The sequence below is a fragment of the Callospermophilus lateralis genome, chromosome 17, assembly GCF_048772815.1.
Source record: "Callospermophilus lateralis isolate mCalLat2 chromosome 17, mCalLat2.hap1, whole genome shotgun sequence".
Taxonomy (NCBI): Eukaryota; Metazoa; Chordata; class Mammalia; order Rodentia; family Sciuridae; genus Callospermophilus; species Callospermophilus lateralis.
The window spans coordinates 47071142-47091842 of NC_135321.1; the positions used below are offsets into that span (position 1 = coordinate 47071142).

The 20701-nt window shown below is 47.0% G+C and overlaps 1 protein-coding gene and 1 long non-coding RNA gene across 2 annotated transcripts in view; one reads left to right on the top strand and one right to left on the bottom strand.

The window, feature by feature from the left end:
- Gata6 (GATA binding protein 6) overlaps positions 1 to 14402 on the bottom strand; it is a 30854-nt gene extending 16452 nt beyond the window's left edge. Inside the window, exons 1-6 of the mRNA XM_076837026.2 lie at positions 14281 to 14402; positions 11767 to 12926; positions 6953 to 7119; positions 3441 to 3566; positions 2455 to 2542; positions 2256 to 2359 (exon numbers count right to left, since the gene is read on the bottom strand). Coding sequence (XP_076693141.2) covers positions 2256 to 2359; positions 2455 to 2542; positions 3441 to 3566; positions 6953 to 7119; positions 11767 to 12889 — 1608 coding nt within the window. The 5' untranslated portion in view covers positions 12890 to 12926; positions 14281 to 14402. The remainder of the gene's footprint in view (positions 1 to 2255; positions 2360 to 2454; positions 2543 to 3440; positions 3567 to 6952; positions 7120 to 11766; positions 12927 to 14280) is intronic.
- Positions 14403 to 18495: 4093 nt separating this feature from the next.
- Positions 18496 to 20472, top strand: LOC143382580 (uncharacterized). The gene is made up of 3 exons (XR_013089012.1): positions 18496 to 18566; positions 18692 to 18964; positions 20412 to 20472. It is a non-coding gene; the product is annotated as an uncharacterized LOC143382580 (long non-coding RNA).
- Positions 20473 to 20701: the final 229 nt, after the last annotated feature.

Consider the following 20701-nt stretch of genomic DNA (forward strand, 5'->3'; position numbering starts at 1 on the left):
ATCTTTCATCCAGGAGGGCACTGACCTGTAAGCTACCTCTAGGAATTCAGTCCCAGGTTAGAGTCCTGGACACCAAAGGGACTAGGGCTCCTTTGGGTGCCTTTCACCCTCCTTTCCCTGGAGGGCAACTGATTGAACTTGCTGAAAGCCAATTTTGAAATTTTGCATCACAAAACCACAAGAACAAACCAGACTCCACCTACAAAGTCATCCAGAACCCAAAGCCCATTCTTGGTCAAATATGTTTCTTTGCCATTTATCATTTAAATTAGGCTCTTTCTACACTCCACAGAGATGGCAGCATGCTCATAGGAGATAGGACACAGACACTGAGGCCAAAAACCTAGCCTCCCCTCAATACCTTAGTTTCTGAAACACCATTTTGCCTCATTCAGTTGTGCAATTGCTTCCAAGGATTAAATAATTTTGACCACAAGTAACTAATTCTATTTACCCCTTTAGATCCTCAAAGTGACATCTAATCCTCCTGCTAAAAAAAAAAAATACACTTTATCAAGTCTATAAAGGTTCTTTAACATGTGTCTGTGACAAATGAAAAGTTTTTTCCATTGTGAAATTAATTAGATATTTTATTTCATTAAAGAAAAAGCTCAAGAGAATTTGTATTGGTGAACAAAAAGAAATAGCAAATATAATTTTAAGCATCATTTTTGTTTGTTAAAGTCAGCTAAAAATATGACAGGAGAGGGGAGAGTGGGGGAGGCGGACAGGTCCTTAGATTCGTGGTTCCCCAAGGACTCCAGGGTAGCAGTTTCAATTTCACCTGGGGCGCTTGTTCAAAGACACAAATTTCCAAGCCCCACCCCTAGAGACTTAAGATTCAAAAATCCAGGGCAGGGCCCAGGAATCTGTAGTGTTTTAAAGTGCCCCGAACAATTTTAGAAGAAAACTAAAAGTAGAAAACAATTAAACTAATCTTAGAGTAAACCTAAGAATCATCGCTAGGGCACATTTTAAAGTCCTTCAGGAGAACTGGGAATACAGCTTAGTGGAAGAGCACTTCCCTAGCACGCAGGAGGCCCTGGGATCATTCCTGAGATCACAGAAAGTAAAAGAAAAAAAAAATCTGCTTGTCTGAGTTCTTGCCCTTGACCTCACTGAGGTCTCAGGTAAAACCAGGTGGGTTTCCCAGGTGAATCTGGAAAACATTAAGGTAGGACAATGCTCTTTACTTATGGATGGCAATTTTGATCATAGCTCCACAGAAACTAACTCTGTGATATTCACAAAGACCCCTCCATCTCCTGTCCCAGGCAGCCCTCACCGCTGCTGCTGCCGCTGCAGCCCAGCCCGGTGACTGAATTAGGCCTGTGTACAATGAAGGCAGAAAGGTCTCCCAGCAAGAAGGTTGGGGGTATACAAAATTACATACAAGAGGAAGTGAGGGGAAAGGAGGAAAAATATAAGGGGGAGAAATGAATTACAGTAGAGGGGGTAGAGAGAGAAGAGGGGAGGGGAGGGGGGAGGGGGGATAGTAGAGGATAGGAAAGGCAGCAGAATACAACAGACACCAGAATGGCAATATGTAAATCAATGGTTGTGCAAATGATGTGATTCTGCAATCTGTATATGGGGTAAAAATGGGAGCGCATATCCCACTTGAATCAAAGTGTGAAATATGATATATCAAGAACTATGTAATGTTTTGAACAACCTACAATAAAAATTAATTTAAAAAAAAAAAAAAAAAAAAAAAAAAAAAGAAGGTTGGGGGAAGTAAGATCCGTGAATGCAGAAGCCCAGAACACATTAAGAAGAGTTTCACTTTGGGCAGAAACAAAAAGAAAGACAGCCAGAGTTGACTGGTTGCAAAAGCAACCAACTTCAACATCATGGGCCCAGGACCTGTGGAACCACAGGCCTGGCAATTTTCCTGATCTATATTAGAAATACACATAGCGAGCGAAGCAACTCTGATTAGGAAAAAAAAAAAAAAAAAAAAAAAAAAACCTAGAAATAAAACAGTTTAAAGCTCTTCAAAAGTTCTTGCTTTTCTTTGGGTTAATTTAACCATAAAAAAAATGATAGAGATCTTAATTAAGAGGTTTGTAAAGTACTTAAGTTTGTCATTTTGTTGACATTTAAATGTAACTTCCTCTAAAAACTATTCTTAGGTATCAACTAACTAAACTGTTGGTTTAGGTTATTGTACTGCCAGATAAGATAAAGTTTGAGATAATTTACTAGAGAGCAACCCACGAAGTTGAAGGAGTCTATTCTGTTTTAACACTTACCCCTGAGGCTGTTGGTTGTGTTGGAGGGGAATTATTTTTGCTGCAATCTTCTGAGTTAGAAGAGGTGGAAGTTGGAGTCATGGGAACAGAAGTATTACTATTACCTGCAAGAGTCAAAATGAACTTTATAAACATACACATACCTACTGTGACAGTAGGCAAATACTTTACAATCAAAGGGCATTTTTATTATATTTACCAGAGCAAGTCTTTGACTTATTTATGTTTTTAGGTTTTCGTTTCCTGGTTTGAATCCCCTCTTTTTTCATAGCAAGTGGTCGAGGCACCTAAAAAATGTCCACATAGGCCTTAATAAGTATTATATGGAAGGAAAACCAAACTAAACACCCAACATTGGTACTACAAGGCTTCATGCAAAAGAACTTGGCATCAACCATTTTTGTATATACTCCATAGATCCAAGTACACAAGACTACACTTTCCCCATCAAATGTAAAGATTCCTTCAGAAAAAAGGGGATGACTGGGCTAAGGAATGAAGCCCACTGGTAGACAGCTCAGTGATAGAGTGCCTGCCTACATCCTGGCACAAGGGTTTGATCCCTAGCTTCGCAAAATGCTGGAATGGGCGGAGGGGGGCGGAATACCAAGGAGAATTTAATTGTTTCAACTTAATGATTATTGTTTGAAATGAGTTGTTAATTATACAATAAAAATTTATTGGGTTTTTTATTTAAAAAGGAGAGCATGTACTCTTCCTCCTATAAGGTAAGTCATTTTTCTTTGTGTGATTGAGGTAATATTTTGTGTAATCCTTGAAGATGAAGGACAGAGTCATTCTAACTAAAATATCAAGTGTATTCCTCCTTTGTACAAATGTCTCTGGTTGCATTCAAAAAATTTAAGATATAAACTAGTTATTGTGCATTTCTCATTGGTGTTCTCGCTCAAAAAATTAAACAGTTACTAACACGTCATCAACTCTTAAAATGCACATTTCACATTTTCATATTTCTAAAATTGGAATGTGTCTCACGATGAGTGTTTCTGATTAATAGGCAGCAATTTGTTTTTTACTGGTACATATTGTAAACTGAAAGCCTCTTAGATTCAATGAAGTACATCTATCTACACATTCAAATTTCTCACTTTGGCACCTTTCATTTGCTGATTATGTTTTGTAATGGAAACCAGACTAAAGGTATATACAGAATAAAGGGCGTACCCCGTGGAGTTTCATGTAGAGTCCACAAGCGTTGCACACAGGTTCACCCTCAGCATTTCTGCGCCATAAGGTGGTGGTTGTGGTGTGACAGTTGGCACAGGACAGCCCCAACCGCCGTGATGAAGGCTATAAAAGAACAAAAGAAAGTAAGTGGAAATATGGAAATATATACATGACGTTGAGGAATTTTAACTGTAATGTGTGTCCCATATATACACACCTGTATATCATGCCCATCTTTGCTCTGCATGTTCCTAATTTATGAATATTTATAATGATATGTATAAATGAAATATCATTTGAGAAAAAATTTTGAAATATAATTAGGTTGAGTTCCCTGAACCAAGAAACTAGGTTTGCACAGGGTGCTAGATGCCATACCTTCCATTTGCTCTTCCAGCCTGTCCTTGTAAACTACAGAATAAATGGGAAGCAGTCACACAATTACTCCATGCAAAGATCTCTCCCCAGCATCACACACAGAGAGTTTCAACAGTAGTTACCTCTCCAAGAATTTAGTTTTCCACTTACTGCTGTTTTTTAAAGGGAAACTAGAAGAGTTTCTAAAAGTTGCCAAGTAAGAGTTATATTCTGAAATTCGCCAAAAGTATCAATACAACTGGACATTAAGGTGGGAGTCCCCCCCACCATGGAGAGTCATGCTCTACTATCATAGGTTGAGACAGTCATGAAATACAATCACAAAGCAGCTACATGTACTAAATAGCTTTGGGTAGTGTCCACCTGAAAAACTGAGATAACCAAGTCAATTTTTCATTCAGCTGTAGGGAAATCAACCAGAAACTTTAAAAAGGCCTGCATACATGAACAGAAGCAGATCTTAGCAAAAAAAAAAAAAAAAAAAAAAAAAAAAACTAAACCGTTTGGAAAGAAATATGCTCCATTTCCTCTAAATAACTACAAATGAATTATAAAGGAGAATTTAAACTAGTATAATCTCCTCCCCAGCATAACAAAACATAACATTTGTTTTTCAACTATCAAATTTAAAATGCCTTTAAAACTTGTTTTAAATTACTCTTAAAGCTTAACAAGATTTGGGGAGCTAGCAATACTGTGTAATTTCTTCTTTTAATCTTCTTTTAAACAATGGACAACAAAAATATTAATTGAGCTTGTATCAAATATATTCCCAGATTAGAAAACAGAGATGTCTAACTCTCTGCTGGAAAATTTAAATAATGACATTTAATTTAGCATTTACATTTTGCATCCTGTTGTATTACTTTAGTAACATTCTTTACAGTCATTTTGTAAAAATAGACACTAGTGAGCCTCAGCACTATAAAAATTAGCACTGATAGCACTGACTTCTTAGAATATGGTTGAAATGATCATGTTTGGCGGATAGGAAAACTATAGGGGAATTGCTTTGTTTGAAAGTTGAGAACATTACAAAACCTTACACATCGGAGCTGCTTTATGGTTAAAAGAAAACCATTTTCTAGGCAAGCACTATTTTTTCTCCATAAATGTGAATCAGTAAAGGAAGGATGGCAAGATTCATTTTACAAACAGGCCATTTATGACAGTTTCCAGTGGAATTTGGAGCCAATGTGAAGCAAACTTGTTATCAGAATTTGCCATTATAACAAAGAACTTTATGACTGTCAACTGCAGATCATAAGTGAAGCCAGTCCTCATAAACATGTGAAATGAAGGTGAATGGGTTATAAAAGTTCCTTGTAACAAGTGATCTCAGTCATATTCCTCACTGACAAGGAATTCAAGTTACACCATAAATCTCTTATTTTGCAATGTATTGCAAGTTCAAATTCACAGTGATTGGTTCTATATTGCTGGCTAAACAAACTTGGGTTCAACATTCTGTTTCTGAGAATGAAGTCAGATCCATCAAAACCATATATAAGAAGCCCATAAGGAGAACTAATTGATAATGACACACCCTACAATTGGTATCATTTACCCAAAGCACACAGGCTGACCTTGGTTACCATCAAGACACCTGCCACAAAGCAAGAAAACCGATTCAGAAATGTTAAAAACGGGTTTCTTGCTAGTAACAGTTATTTTTACTGCTGCACGCAAAAATAAATGGCACTATCTACATAGGAATGTCACTAGATCAAATTCATACCTCAACTAGAACCCAAATTGGCTACTCTTAACAAGGTGTTTTTTTTCTCAATCTTGACAAAATGTTACCCTTCAGAGCTCAACTAGTGCTTAGCTCAATGTAGCTTTACAGAATTAATAATAGTTTCATTGTTCATGTGTTGTCTAATATATGAAAACAAGGAACTTCCTTGGAATATTTTCCAGTGACTACATTTAAAATAGGATGCATATAAGAAAAATAACCTTATTAGAGAGTCACACACTGAAAGGGACCCCTTAAAATTCTAAGCTGTGGGAGACTTTAACAAGTTTAAGGCACATACACTCATTAAATTAATGCCAGCCACTTTATTTTAAATGCATTAAAAACAAACCAACCATAAAGCTAATTACTTCTCTTTAAGGTGTCAGACTTACATTGTGATGCAATTACGCTCTAATCTATTTAACACAAACAACATGTGTAGCATTTGTTCTGCTAATTAGAGTATAACAATTAAATAAATTACTTGGATACTTAAAATGACTGACATCTAACTGTAAAATATTTTACTTTTAAAGGCATTTATACTATTGAGCATTTGGGCTAAACAAATGTTAGCCTTAAAGTGGGGTTCCTGGAAGATTTAATTTATTTTCTCTGATCACTATAATAATGCATACCCTCTCTTACTACGCACGCATAACAATGACAATGCGAGATTAATGCCTGAAGAAAATCAGGCATCGCCATACTTTAAAAGATGATTAAAACGTGATCACATTTGGTGAAAATCCTTAATTTGAGAACATACATATTCTCAAGTACTATATGGGTGTTTGTTTGTTTTTCAAAATTACTAAGGATTGGGTAAATCAATTTTCGCTGGAGTACAGGGCAATCCAAAGACATCAGGAACCTAGAGGGATAAACCTTTCTTCCAGGATGAGCGGCAGAAGGGTAAAGAAGTAGAAAGAACAAAGTAAAAGGGACCCAGAGCGCTCTGTGAGGAGCAGAGGGAGGCGGGTACTGGCGGAGGGGGTGTTAGAAGAGAGGATGGTCTCCCCAGAATAAAATCCAAACCAGATCAAAGCTTCCTTCTCCTGGCCTGGGTAGGTCTACTCCGTTTTCCACTCCCTACGTTCGCCATTCCCAATGTCTTGCGTATCCCTCGAGAATTAATTCGCTGCTTTGGCAAGTATATCTAGAGATATGTAAATACTTTTTGCATTTTAAAAAAAAGCTAGCAGCACCTTCCTTTCTTGCCATTTAGGAATGTCATTTTCAATAGGCAAAGGAGGAAAGGCTGTCTTGGCTTGTGGCTTCTGGGTAACCTCCACGGGGGCGCCGGCGAGCGAGGGTTGGAGGCCGGGGAGTGACTGCGCGGCGTCCGCACCTGTCCCCGCGGGGCGCGCCCGGCGCTCACACTCACCACGCGCTTCTGCGGCTTGATGAGGGGCCGGCTGAGGCCGTTCATCTTGCTGTAGAGGCCGCAGGCGTTGCACAGGTAGTGGCCAGTGCCGTCCCGCCGCCACAGCGGCGTCTGGATGGAGCCGCAGTTCACGCACTCGCGGCTATCGGGCAGGTCCTCCAGCAGGTCTGCGGCGAGAGCCAGGACAAAAAGCACCGTGAGGCCGCGCGGGGCCCGCGCCTCCCCAAACACCCGAACGCCCCCAGAGCCCCTGCACCCAGCGCGGGAGGTGCGCTGCCGCCATCCCCGCCCGCGCCCTTGGGGATCGCGCTTTTCCCCTTGGCGGCCAAGCCGGAACTTGATCCTGTCGCCGTGGATTTGCTGACCATTAGTCCCATACTTCTGTACCATCGCGGTGCCTCCGGTAGAAATTCCCAGGAAAGTCGTGGGCAGTGCTAGAGTCTGAGATGAGCTACGGGAAGGTCAGCCTGACCCCTAACTCTCTGGCTGTCCCCTCGATTTTTAAAACTAAAATTCATCATAATTACAATTTCCCGCTTGCCAAACCGAGCCAGCCGCACAGTGTTAACAATGATTACTCACCCCGGCTGCAACCCACAAATGCCCCAGGACACGCTGCCGTATTTATACTTATCAAGTAATTTTTAAAGTATTTTCTAAATCTACAACTTTTCCTTCTTATATGGCTTTTTCCCAATAAAAAAATAGATGAGTTAAAGTAGAAGTACTGTTCTGAAGACACTTAACGTCAATGAGAAAGTTACTCAGGTCTTCTCAAGGGGGAAAAGGCGCTGAGATAAAAGTTCTATTTACGTGCCACAAAGATCAAACGCTAAAATATTTCTATTCCATTCTGAAATTTTTTTTTTTACAAAAGGTCAATACTTTACTGGTTGAGAAATTACTAAGAACTTCTCAGCGATAAATAAAACCACCTTTTTCTACACTAAAATTTTAATTTATGCAATCTATTCTAAATGTGATTATTTTACATTAATTAATCATTTGATTGGATTTTGGAATTTGCAGTACCCTAGATCTGCTAATTAAAAACAAATCTGAATTAAGGGTAAATGGTTGTACATTTATTACTTCCCTTTGAGAAGGTTAAATATGAAATAATAAATATCCTCTAAAATTAGATTAGTATTACTAAATAAATTCTTGAAAAACAAATGTTTCCTACTGTTTAGGGCTCTTTATGTTATAGAGGGTTCAAATGTTCTAATTTTGCATTCTTGAAGCATATTTCTGAATTACTGTTTAAAGTAAATAAACATTACACTTGAGGTTTTATTTGAAGATGAAGTGTGCTAGCAAACCTTTCTATTCCTTCTCATTCTCCTGCAGCTGATAGTTTGCTTCTACCAGCAATTGTGCAGTAAAGACATTTGAGCATGACTTTAGCATTAAAATGCTTTAATCCATTAGTAATATTTACCCTACAAAACAAGTGGCCTTCCTCATTTCAAGTTATTTCTTAGGTTTAAACTAGCATCCTACACCAGTTCAAAGTTGTCGTTGGGATACTGCAACTTACAACACATCACAAAGATTTATTCTTCTCCGCCCTAAAAGCCACTATTGACTGCGGTAATCAGTAAAATGCTCAGGACTTCAAGGACGCTGAAGTTAAACAAGGTATTTGTCTTTGTTGTTGACTTTAAAATGTTACCTATCAGAGCCCCTCTCCATAGAAGAGTGGGGCATTCCCTGGAAAACCCGACTTGCTAGGTGCCTGGCCTCTTCCCCTCTCCTGGGAACAATAAAAACAGATTCCCTGGAAAAAGAAGAGTGTGAACTCCCCAGGTAGACCTCTTTAGTTACCTGAAAATCCAAAAACAAATTTTAAAGTCCTTTTTGGAAAAATAAAATCTAGGAAATTTGCTTTTTAAAAATTAAATAAAATTTCTCTTTTTCCTTCCCTTTCTACCTCTTACTCACACCCAGGCAGCTAGACTTTTCTAACTCTAAATAGGAGGCGGGGCACTGCCTAAATTTTGCAAAAATCTAATTGTGCTGGAAGCTTGTGTCTGCTCTCCTGAGATGGCTGTTTGAGATGCTCTTGGGAAGTGACAGATTCCATCACCCAGCAAATGGAGCACAGTTCTGGGGAATTGAGAACCAGGGAATTGAGAACCAGGGTATGAGGGGCTGTGAGTACTCAGAGCTCATCCCTGAATGAGCCCAACCCATCCACCACCAATCAGGGAAAGGTGTAGGGGGAGTGGGTTTCCAAAAGCCTCTAAACTGTATGGCGTGATAAAGCTCAGCACTCGGGTTTTAGCCCAGATGTTTGCTCAAGTCAATTAAAAGGAGCCTGCCTCCAAAAATGATTTGTTTAAAAAAAAAAATAAAAGAGAAGAAACAGGAAATCCAGATAGAAGCTGGCATTAGAACACCTGTGAGGACAAGCAAAGTTAGGGCCACTCACCCTCTCACCTCAAATACTGACTTGGTCCCTGACGCTTCCTACTTTCTTAGAAGACTGCAAAATCTGGGTGTTTCAAATCCCTTCACCCCCCAACCCTGATTTTTTTAAAAAACATTCTGTCTGCAATTTCTTTATAATGTCAAGCCCAGAAGGTGTAAAAATTAGGAAAAGAATAGGCTAAGTTTAAAACCAAAAGAAACCTCTAACTTGCCTGCGACCACATTATACTCTAAAAATGATTTTTCAAACAGAATCAAGTTATTGTCAACATCTAAAGACTAGAGTGTTTGTGTTCTCTCTCTCTCTCTCTCTCTCTCTCTCTCTCTCTCTCTCTCTCTCCCTCCTCCCCCCCCCCACCTTGACGTGACCTGTTAGAAGCCTGGGGGAAAGGAATCTGGAGATCAAGTTAGGGTATGTCAATCAACAGGCAGAGTTGCAGGATCCTACTCAAACTGCAGCTACCGCTTTCTCAACATACCACGTCAGATTCCCTACAGGACTGCAGACTGAAAAAACGAAGCTTCACATCCTAACCACCACCGGCTTCCCATTCTCTGAAGAGTCCCTTACAGGCAGCCTCTCTGTTTCTGGGAGCCAAACATGGGTTCCTATTTGGAAGGAAGGGTGGCAATCTTTGGGTCTCTCAAGTCCTAACCCAACAGAGCAAATCTCAGCAGAGTCCTCTGCCTCTGCTCCAAATAATGTTGGTAAAGATGGTTCCTAGGGCCATCTTTGCAGGACTGGAGAAGTTAGGTCAGTCTTGAAAGAAGTGAAGAGTGGCTGGGGATGTGCAGTGGTACAGCACTAGCCTAGCACACTCCAGGCTCTGGGTTCAATCCCAGTACCTGGCAAATTAATTAAATTAAAATGAAAAGCCTATATGTAAAAAAAAAAAAAAAAAGGCTGGGGATGTGGTTTAGAGGACAGCAGTGCTTGCCTGGCATGTTTGAGGCTGCGGGTTCAATCTCCAGCACCTCAAGGAAGAGAGAGAGAGAGAGAGAGAGAGAGAGAGAGAGAGAGAGAGCGCACTTGTTACCAAAAAGTCTTACCCTGTCCCTAATGTTACAAGGGCGAGCTGTTCAAATCCCTTCTTTCATTTTCAGGCCCCTTTTTACTTAATTAGAATCCCTAAAAGTCCTCCATATATGCCTAAATGGAAGCTCCTAGGAGAAGCCCAGACTTGGGGCACAAAAGACACCAAGATAGAACACTTTGGACTGATATGCCTCCTTTCTTGCCACTTCTGTTGCCAAGTTCTCCCCACAACTCACCTCCAACAAACAGTAAAAGTTTTGCTTTTCTTTAGAAACAACAGGTGAAATCAAAATGACCCGTGAATGCACCAAGGACTCAGAATGCTGGGACTGAGAAAAGCAGTCAAACAATCTGACTCAGACCTTCTCCTGCTAGGGCAGAACCAAACACTTTCCAAAATAAGGTATTTCCCCCTATTTGACAATTTTGTTTTCCCACTTTATCCTAAAATGGTCCCCAGACACAGTAATGAGAATATGAATGGAACAACTGCAAAAATGATGGGCTAAACTCTGGAGGAAGAATAAAATAGGTGGCCCTGCTCCTGGATCCCTGGATCCCAGCCTGGCCACGTGGAAGCAGCAGCCCCAGACCCCCACCCACCCTAACACATATCCACCAGCAGACCATCAGTATAAAGTCACAAGGCTGTCCAATCTAGGTGTCCTCTCATCTTTTTCCTCTCACTTTAGCGGGCAGGAATGCCCACTGGATCCCCGGTTCCTTTACTCTCCTGGAACTTGTGTTCCCTAGCCCCATAGTGTAGGCCTGTAATCCCAGCCACTTGGGAGGCTTAGGCAGGAGGGTAGCCAAGTTTGAGGCCAGCCTCAGCAACTAAGCAATGTTATTTTTAAATAATATTTTTAAGCGGGCTGGGAGTGTAGCTTAGTGGTAAAGTGCCCCTGGATTCAATCCCCATTTCCAAGAGGAAAATACACCACACGAGTGCTTGTACATAAATACGTGTGTATTTGGGGAGGAGAGAGTAAATCAACATTTCCTCCAAACTTACCCCAGAGCAGAATCTCACTATTCCGTTTGTCCAAACTGGGGTATGCGGTAAAACTCAAGGCAAGGCTCTGGCATTTCCCTCCCAACTTCAATTTTTCCCAATTGCCCACTCAATATTCATCAAAGACCCCGCAACTTCTGCAAGGCTCAGAGATACAGAAGTGTTAGTCTTTTTCCTAGAAAGAAACTGGGATAGTTCGCACAACACTAGTCTCTGGTCATTCTGCCACAGTCCTGCAAATCCATTCCGGGACACCAGTCAAGTAGCTGCTCCAGACCCCCTTGTGTTCCAGCACCTCGGTCACGCACCCTCTCACTGCGGCGCGACCCTTACCTGTACTGGGGCCCCGAGGCACCGGGAGCGGAGCTCCCGCGCGGCTCTGCAGGCTGTGCAGCACCGGAGTCTCAAAGGGTCCAGCCGGCCAGGCAGGCGTCAATGGCGCTCCCATGTAGGGCGAGTAAGGACTCGGATGGTGGTGGTGGTGATGGTGGTACGTCCCGTTCAGCGGCCGCGCCGCCGTCAGCGAGCTGTACTGGTGCTCCCGGCCGCCCATGGCCGCCAGGCTGCCCCCGCCGCCGCCGCTCACGCTGCCCGCGCCCCCGCTGCCCGCTGCAGTGTAGCCCCCAGGCTCCCGCGCTGCGCCGTTGGCCATGGGAGGGCTTGGCGAGTAGGGGAAGCGCGCAGAGGCATGCGCCGAGGCGGAGCCGGCGCTGCCAGGGCCCCCGGCCCCACCGCCGGCCGCGCCGCCTCCGCTGCCGTATGGGGGACTGTCGGCTGAGGCCTGGGGCCAGCCAGGGTGCGCCCCCGCGCTACCCGCGTGGTTGGAGGGCCCGCTGCCCGCCCCTTGCAGGTACGGCAGGCCTGGCAGCATGGAACCCACGCGGGTGGTGGGCACGTAGACTGGGGAACTGGCTGCCGCCGCGGCTGCAGCTGCAGCTGCTGCAGAATGTACGAAGCCCCCGGGCGCGCCATCGTAAGCGGCCGGTCCCTGGCTGGAGAGGGCGGCGAGGGTCTGGTACATCTCCTCGGGCTGCTCGGGTGTAAAGGGGCTCAGCTTGGCGCCACGGCTGGACCACAGCAACTTGCTGGCGGTCGCGGCCTGGTCGAGGTCAGTGAAGAGCAACAGGTCCTCCCAGCTCGACAAGGCACTCCCGGGGCCCGCGACCCCGGGAGCCGAAGGTCCGTGGGGAGCCCCGAAAGGGTGCGAGGCGTAGGGGCTGAGCAGCAACGAGCGGGCCGGAGGTCCCGCCACCGCCTGTGTGTCGAGTTGTGGCGTCCTGCAGTTGCTGGCGCCGCCGGGGCCACGATCCCCGCCCCGGGAGCAGGAGGACGAGGACGAGGAAGAGATGGGGGAAGGCGGCGTGGAGAGGTCCCGCGATTGAAAGGCCCCGGAGTCGCCCGCGTCCGCGGCTCCCAAGCGCTTCGGCAGACACCAGCCGCCGTCAGTCAAGGCCATCCACGATCCGGCGCTGCTCCTAGCTAGCTTTTAGCTCCTGAGGCGGGGTTGGGAGGGCAGGGACGGTAAAAGAGATGAAGAGGCCTTACTAAAGGTTTAGGCAGTGCACCACCTCACCTCCACTCCCTCTGCTAGCTGAAGAGATCCCTCAAAGGTCCCTTTCTACCCTGGGCCCCCGCGTCGAGGAGGAAGGAGAACGGAGCCTGCGCAGCAGCCACAGGGTCCCCCAAGGATACCCTCCTTCTTTCCCCCGCACGGCTTTGGTCCCCCTAGCCCTCTCTGCCCACCCTCTCCGCAGCATCCTTCCCCCGCACGCGGGCCAGATGCTAGGAGTGACGGCCAAACTGGCCGAGGTTTTCCTTCCGCCCCAGAGTGGCTCCCTCCGGGCTGATGACACACAAAAGAATAGTAGCTTTGCGTGTCGGCGGCGTGGTCTCGTCCCGCCTCAGGGTGCCCTTCTCCGGGAAGGCCTCCCTGTTCTCCAAGTGGAAATCGCTAGCTCAAAGGAAGGCAACCTGCTCCTGAAAACGAAACCGCCGCTTGTCCCCAGAGCTTTCCGAACCGTGCCGACCAGACCCCACACAAACCCGGGAGAAATGCACTCAGCCTAGGGAAACTGGGGTGCCAGGGCAGGGATGGCAGCCCAAGATCTTCCTGGCAGGAATAGTCAGGAAAAACTACGGGGCAGGAGCCTCACGCCCCACAGGCGTCCCTGCGGGGCCGCACACCTTAGCCACAGCCCGCGTCTGCCGCCACCAGCGCGCGATCTCACGCCGGCCGGGCCACCCGGGCCCACCCCGCGGTTATCCCCAGCCAGGGAAAGGCCAGACCGATCCGGAATAGGACGTAGCGGGGTGGAGCAGAAAGCCGAGAAAAGGAGGGGGAAAGGCAAGGGAGGGGGCGGGAGACCGCCCCGCAGTCGAGGCCACCCCAAAGGGGAGAGCAGGAAGAATGACAGGGAGACTTAGAGGGGGTGGGGAAGGAAGCAAAAAGCTGCCAGGCGGGCCTCCTCGGGGCTGCTTTTCCAAATCGCTTCGGCTCATCAGAGATAACCACACTAAAAATTATAATGCCCACACACAGACCCGGGCGAGATAGCCAGAAAGAAGTTTCTCTACCAGCCTGACCACCGGCTCCCGCCCCTTTGCACTGAGATAACTCGGAGATAAGGCTGCGCGCAGATAAGCACTTAGGGGAGAGGAAAAGACACCAGAAGTTGGTCCGTGGTGTCCCGGGAACCTGGGAGCCGCTGCAGCCCTCCCAGAGAGGAGGAGGGAGACACCCTCGGAGCCGGCCGCGGGCGGGAGAGGGCCGGAGGCCGAGAGGCCCGCGACTGGTAGGGGTAGAAGGGAGGAAAGTAGGGAGACAAGCAAAGGAGGAAGCAGCCGAACCTCGGGCGAGCGCTGAGCATGGAGAACGGCCGCGGCGGAGGGTGCTCCCGGGCTCGGAGAGAGGCCGAGGGCGCCGGTGAGAGAGCACGAGTCCGGGGTCTGCGCGGCGCTGCTGGTGAATAAAAAGGAGAGAGGAGGCGCCTCTTACTGCTCTGCCGGAAAACTGCAGCCTGCGCTCCTGATTGGACTCACCGAGCCCTAAACAAACAGCGCTCGCCGAAGGGTGCCAGGCTGTGGGTCGGAACTGCGCTCTGGGAGCAGCTGGGCGCGGAGGTGAAGAGGAGGAGGAGGAGGAGGAGGGATCGAGGGGAGGAGAGAAAAGAGGGTGGGGAGGGGAGGGGGAGGGGAGCGCGCCGCCCCGGCAGACAATAAGCGCCGCGCAGCCTACGGGCGTGGGCTGAGTGGCTAGCACCGTCCCCGTAGCGGGGGAGATTCCACCCAGGGGGCGCCGAGCCTAGGGAGCCGGGGGAGGGGCGGAGGCGACAGAACGCCTGACCTGGCTGGCGACCCACACCCATCCTGCCACAGAGCACCCTCTCGCGCCCCCAGTTACACACACACACACACACCCCGGAGTAGGGGAGGGAACCTTGGCACGGAGAACCTGTGTCGCGCCGCCACCGCTGAGGGAGGGGCGCGCCAGCTCCTGGGTCAGCGCGCCCCCAAAATGAGCCGGGAAAGTGCTTTGCTTCTCTGGCGCTCCTCACTCCTCCCTCAACATTAAATTTAAGTTTTTGCTCCGCAGTTGTGTGTAACTGACCTTAAACTTTCCCCGACCCTATTTCGGGATGCTAGGGTTCAGGTCGTGGTGGCCGTTGGGGATCCGGGCTCCTAGGACTTGGGAAAGAAGGGGCCTGGGTGTCCAACTCCCTACCTCTCCCCTGTTCTTAAAATATATACTAAATTCCTGAGAAGTTTCGGGAAGTTTTCGACGATACTCTCTAGCCAACCTTAGGGAACATTTTAACTCTGGAGTTGTCAAGTACGGAAAGGTTAGGCTGTGCGATGCGCAGGATGGAAGAGGGGTTCCCTTCCAGTCCTGTCCTAGGGCGCACGCTCAGTTTTGTTGTCATGTTTACTCAGAGCTTTTCCTGCGCTTCAGGTAGATTGCAAATAAGTAGTTGGAAAGGGGGTGGGGTGGTACCTTCCCTGGACACAACGCAAAATATTGGTTCCCCACCCCCATTCTCACACACGCGCGCGCGCGCGCACACACACACACACACCTTCTCTCCCTCCAAAAGATTATCACAACTGTGTACAAACTGATACGGTCCTCAGCCAAGGGACTGGAAATGAACATCGCGGGGTTATCAGTGCCGATCTGTCAGCAGCGAGTCGCGCGGCCGCAGGCTCGTCCGCGGCAGGAGCCGTGATATATGTCTCGCTCCCTTTCGCTCACAAAACGGATTTCTTCCGACAGGCGTGACCCCAGAAGGCTGCGGAGAGAGCATTTAACTAAGCAGAAGGAGTTGTCTTGTGGGATTGGATTTTTACACACACACACCCGAGGTAAATCAAAATAAATGATTTTCCAAAGGTCAGTCTCCCTGAAAGCGTTTGGGCTGTGTTTTTGTTTTGTTTTGTTTTGTTCATTGGGGAAGGAAGAGGAACCTAATCAGAGTTGAACAGGGATAGATGGGTGCATTGTAAAATATGGTTTCGATTGATTGTGAGATCTGGTTGCGAAGGGTAGGTTTCCTGGCAATATAACAGTGAGTGGTGAACCTGTGGATCCCTAGGGGACGGGGGAGGGGAAAAGCGTTTCGCGTTGACCCGGAGGTGGGGGCGCGGACTCTAGGAAGTTGGGTAAAATTCTCCATTTTTTAAATTCTTCGTTGTAAATTGTTGCTAAACACTTCTGAATTTTAAATTGCTACAGAGAAAGTCCATAAACCGTTCTCGTTCAATTTAGTCCCTTTTATTACATTCCTCTTTGCCTCCCCCAATCACTACTTCGGCTCCCAGTTTCAGCGTGGCCGCATTTCGGAAACGCTGAAGGTAGAAAACTCTGGAATGGAGAGATGGGTGACTGGAGCAGGATCCAGGGCCTTTAAAGTTTAACCTGAGTTCGATCGAATGCAACTACCGGAGTAACGTTGGCCGGCCGCTCAATTCATGGCTTCAGATGTCTTGCACTCGGTTCTTTGCTGAGTTCCGACCAAATGGACTGGGTTTTGCAGAGTTCTTTTGTAAGCGGTTGTTTAATGTTCTGGACATTTATTTTCCTTTGAGTCCAATTGTTTTTGAAATGTTTCTCAGATTTACTATTAAAAGTGATTTTTTAAGTCCATGCTTGCTAAAAAATAAATGCTTTGGTTAGGTTTGCATCCAGGCTGTGAATGGCCTTCAAGCCTGAGCCCCGGAGGAGATCAAGCCCTGGCACGAGCTTGATTCCTACCTATCCTCTGTGATTCTTTATATTTGCAAGTATGGTATCGTGTGGATTTCCTGGGCGATAGCTAACCCCCACTGTCCTGCCTTTCTTGCAGCTCCCCCGCAGCATTAGGAGGGCCCACTGACCCGGCGCCGATGCGACAGAGGTGAGCTGCTGGACGGATATTGACCAATTCAACAATGTTCGGGCTGCTGTAAGGGTTCAAGAGAGAACCCAGCATTTTTACCTTAATATTCCCAATCACTTAAGAGTACCCAAACCAAAGGGAAAAATAAGTAATTGTTCCTTTTCAGGCCACAAGTTATACCTCTTTATAATAAAGATTGGTTTTCCAATCAAACGAGGGAATGGGTAAAGAAATGCTTTCCATATAAGTTAATTTTAAAATAAAACAAAACTATTAAACCTGAACAGTCGATTAAAACAAAACAAAAAAAAAAACAGGTTGTCTGGCTGTCCCAATTTGCCTTTTTCGGACGCAAAGACTTTGGCGCTGGGGACAAACACCCACCGACAGAGGCGGGTTTTCCAAGCCAGCCCCCATGGGCTCCAGGCCCCAGGCACTGAGATTCCTCTAATCCACTCTGAAATGTCAGCAGAATCCGGAGTGCAGAGGAAAGAGGCACACCCCAAACTAAGGAGGAACCCAAGAGCTGTATAAAACCCAAGAGTGCCCACATAAACAGATAATTCTCTTAAGAATTTCTCCTTTTATTCTTTTTTTCCCCTATTTTCTTTTTCTTTAAAAAATATTTTTCTTTTCGCTTCTCCTGTCTCCTCTTTAGGAACCTGCTAATATTGAACGAAACCGTTTATCTCAAGACTATTTAGACCCCAAAAGCGACCATTCCAAAAACGAGCCGTACTCCTCACCCTTGGAGAGGGCTGGCCCTGGGGCGCGGCCTGTCCCGAGGGCTGATTTATTTGGGCCGCGCCACGCCACTAGACGCGATTCGAATCCAACCAGAACACAACAGCCAATTGGGCAGGGGGCGGGGGCTCTGCTGCCAAAACGGAAGGGGTGTTTGGGGACTTTGTGGTGCGCTGCTTCCGGAGGAGCGGCGAGACCCAGGCAAAGACTTGCGTCACCTTTACCCCCGCAAAATCAAGCGCCTTATATTGTCATATCATTGTCTTTCCAGCGCCTTTTTAGAAAGAAAAAGAGAAAAAAAAAAGAAAACATGGTTCTAACTAAAGATTTTTTTAAAACCGGTTTTATGGGGCCTCTCGCTTATACCATAATCCATTTTGTCCCTGAGACGCTTTTCGTCCAAAGACACAGGGTCACCTTGGCGCGCCCCCAACCCCCAGCGTCCGGCGCCAGTCGCCGGGTCCGGACGGCTTGTCCCCCTACTCTCAGCGACCTTCAGTCTAGCGCAGGCCAGAGTCCCCACAGGCAGAGTTCTCTTTTCCTTCTTTACTCCCTTCTTACCTCCCTTCCTTCCTTCTGATCTTATTCTTTCTTCTCTCTCCCTCTCTTCCTTCCTTTTGTTTTTTTTTTTTTCCTCTTTTCCTTCCCTCCTTTTATTTTTAATTCTCAAAAAAAAAACCAACATATTCTAGAAATGTCAGGTGGTGGCGGAAGCGCGAAGGTCGCCCCAACTCCCTGTCCCGGCTCCCCGCCCCCCTCCCTTCGCCGCGTGTGGCTTGGGGTAAAGACCACGCAGACCCAACGCCGAGGTCCCCAAGGCGGTGGGAATCACGTCCCAGGGTGCGCGGGACCCGGCGGCCCCTCTCCCGGCGCTGCCCCGGGCCGACCCCGTGCGCCGCCGGCGGCCGCCAGCACGGCGCGGAGGTGGGCTCACTGCTGCGGCGCACGAAAGGTCACCGCGGTGGCATTCCTCTCCGCGCGCTGTTTACGTGACTTAATGTACTTCATACGCCGCGGGTAAGTTAGGGCCGCGATAAGGGGGCGACCGGGGGAGGGTCGCTATAAAAGCCCCACGCTGGGCGCCGCTCGCCCACCCCGCATCCATTAACCTTTTTACTTTCTTCTTCCCCTCTCCCTTAAAGCTCGTTATCTAGGCCACCCAATGACCGACGAAAGATCTTCCCTCCCTGCTTCTCCCGTGGCCGCTTTAAACCAAATAAATTTAGCTATTAAGGGCCAAGATGTCTGACAAAAGATCGAAAGGTGTCTTTCTGTGATCGCTTAAAGAAGCGAAGGAGAAGCTTGCAGCTCTCAAAGTCCGATAAAGAAATTCCACACCGGCGCCGGCCTCCCTCCCCGGGCCTGCTTGAGTCCAGAGACCCTGCGATCCCGACTTCGGCGACCGCAGAGCTCGGGTAGGCCCAGAGGGACTGGTGGCCGCTGGAGGAGGGGAAGTGGAGACGCCCGGGCCACCTCGATCAGGAATGCCAGGACTTGGGGGCGGGACGGACATTGGGGTCCCCTGGGAGCTGCGGACTCCAGGTCCGAGCTGGGGTTGTTGAATCAAACGTCCTCCCCTCCTGCATTTGGCTGAAAAACTAAAGCGAGGTTATCGGGCCCTAAATTACTGTCCTATTTTGATGATGTTCCAAAATTAAGTAAAGACAAAGCCAGAGCACCCCCTAAGTCTCCATCCCACTCCCTAGGGTTCTGCGTAGGAGCACTCTGGTGTCCCGCATCTCGCGGTAGTGGTGGTGAACAGATTGTCCTTTGAACCCCACGCAGGACCTTGTGGGTGGAACTGGGCAGTTGGATTCGACTGAGGCTAACTAAGGGTGTGGACTCGCAGGCTAACAGCGTGCAGGTGGGAGGCAGAGGTCCAATCATTCAGTCATGCTCAGGTTGGGTTTGGTTGTGAAGTGTGGTATTTATTATCATTATTAATTACCACTGGCATGGCTACATAAAGCCTGGGGCTGCCAGCTGGGTGGAGGCCCTGCTCCTGGAGCAATGGCGTTCCTCACCAAAGGGAGGGAATATCCAGTTAAGTTTCCTGATTCAGGACTCTGGAAGTGGGCTTGGGGAGTCAGATTCCAGTATTTTTGATATTTTCTCCTCCCTTTCTGTAGATGGAGAATTCCCCCATACTCCAGGCCACAAAAAGCAGAAGCCTTTTTTGCCTCCTTGAAATAGGACAGACCAGAAGTTGGGGGAGCATGGAGGTGCAGCTGAGACCCCTTGGGGTCCCTGCTCATAACTCCTTCCCACTCCTCTGCTCTCTCAAACTGTTCTCTGGAAAATGTTGGAGATAGGACTCTTAATTCCAAAAGGCAATCCAGGATGTCTGTCACTTCATGCTGAGACAGGAAGTTAAAGATGCCCCTCTTCTCTCCTGGTCCCCTCCAAATAAGGTGAACTCCACAATCATCCCCTTTATCTAATCTGTACCCCTAACACAGGGATGAGGAACAATTAGGGCATCAGAAGGAAAAGTACCATTTCTATTCCTAAGAAGGTAAAAGAAACAGAAATTTCCAACACCCTAGGCAGGTAGGAACTGGGCCCTTCTTGGAATTTGCTACAGTCATGCCAAGTCTAAGGTCAGGGTCCAGCTACCACTGCCCCAAAGATCTTGGCTCAGAGATCTTCCTTGCCATTTGGTAGTGTTTTTGTTTTCATTTTTGTTTTCAAAGAAGCAGCAGTAATTGCTAAAGGGAAGCAGAAAAGTGGAGGAAATGAGCTTTTGGAGATTTGTTACATTGCAAATACCTTTCTTTGAGTTGATCTTAGAAGGAAAAAGTACCCAAGAAATTTTTTAAAGTTGCTACATTGGACACTCAGAAATATGACCTCTCTTTTCAGCTATGTTGCAAATATGCAGAGAATTAGGACGGAAGACTTGTCTACCATTATAAAGTCCCCCAGCTTCCTGCCACTTGCCTGACATTCACTGAATATGCACTGCATGAAGAAAAAAAATTAAGAGGTAGGTCCTAGTTTTGAAGTGTTTACAGTCTAGAAGGTTGGCACCTCTATAAAGCCTATTAGGCAAAGTTCCACAGACAGCTTCCAAGATGGAAGGCTAGAAAAGCACTCGAATACTGATTTTTTTTTTTTTCTAGGCTTCATGATGGTTTTGAAAAGATGGCATT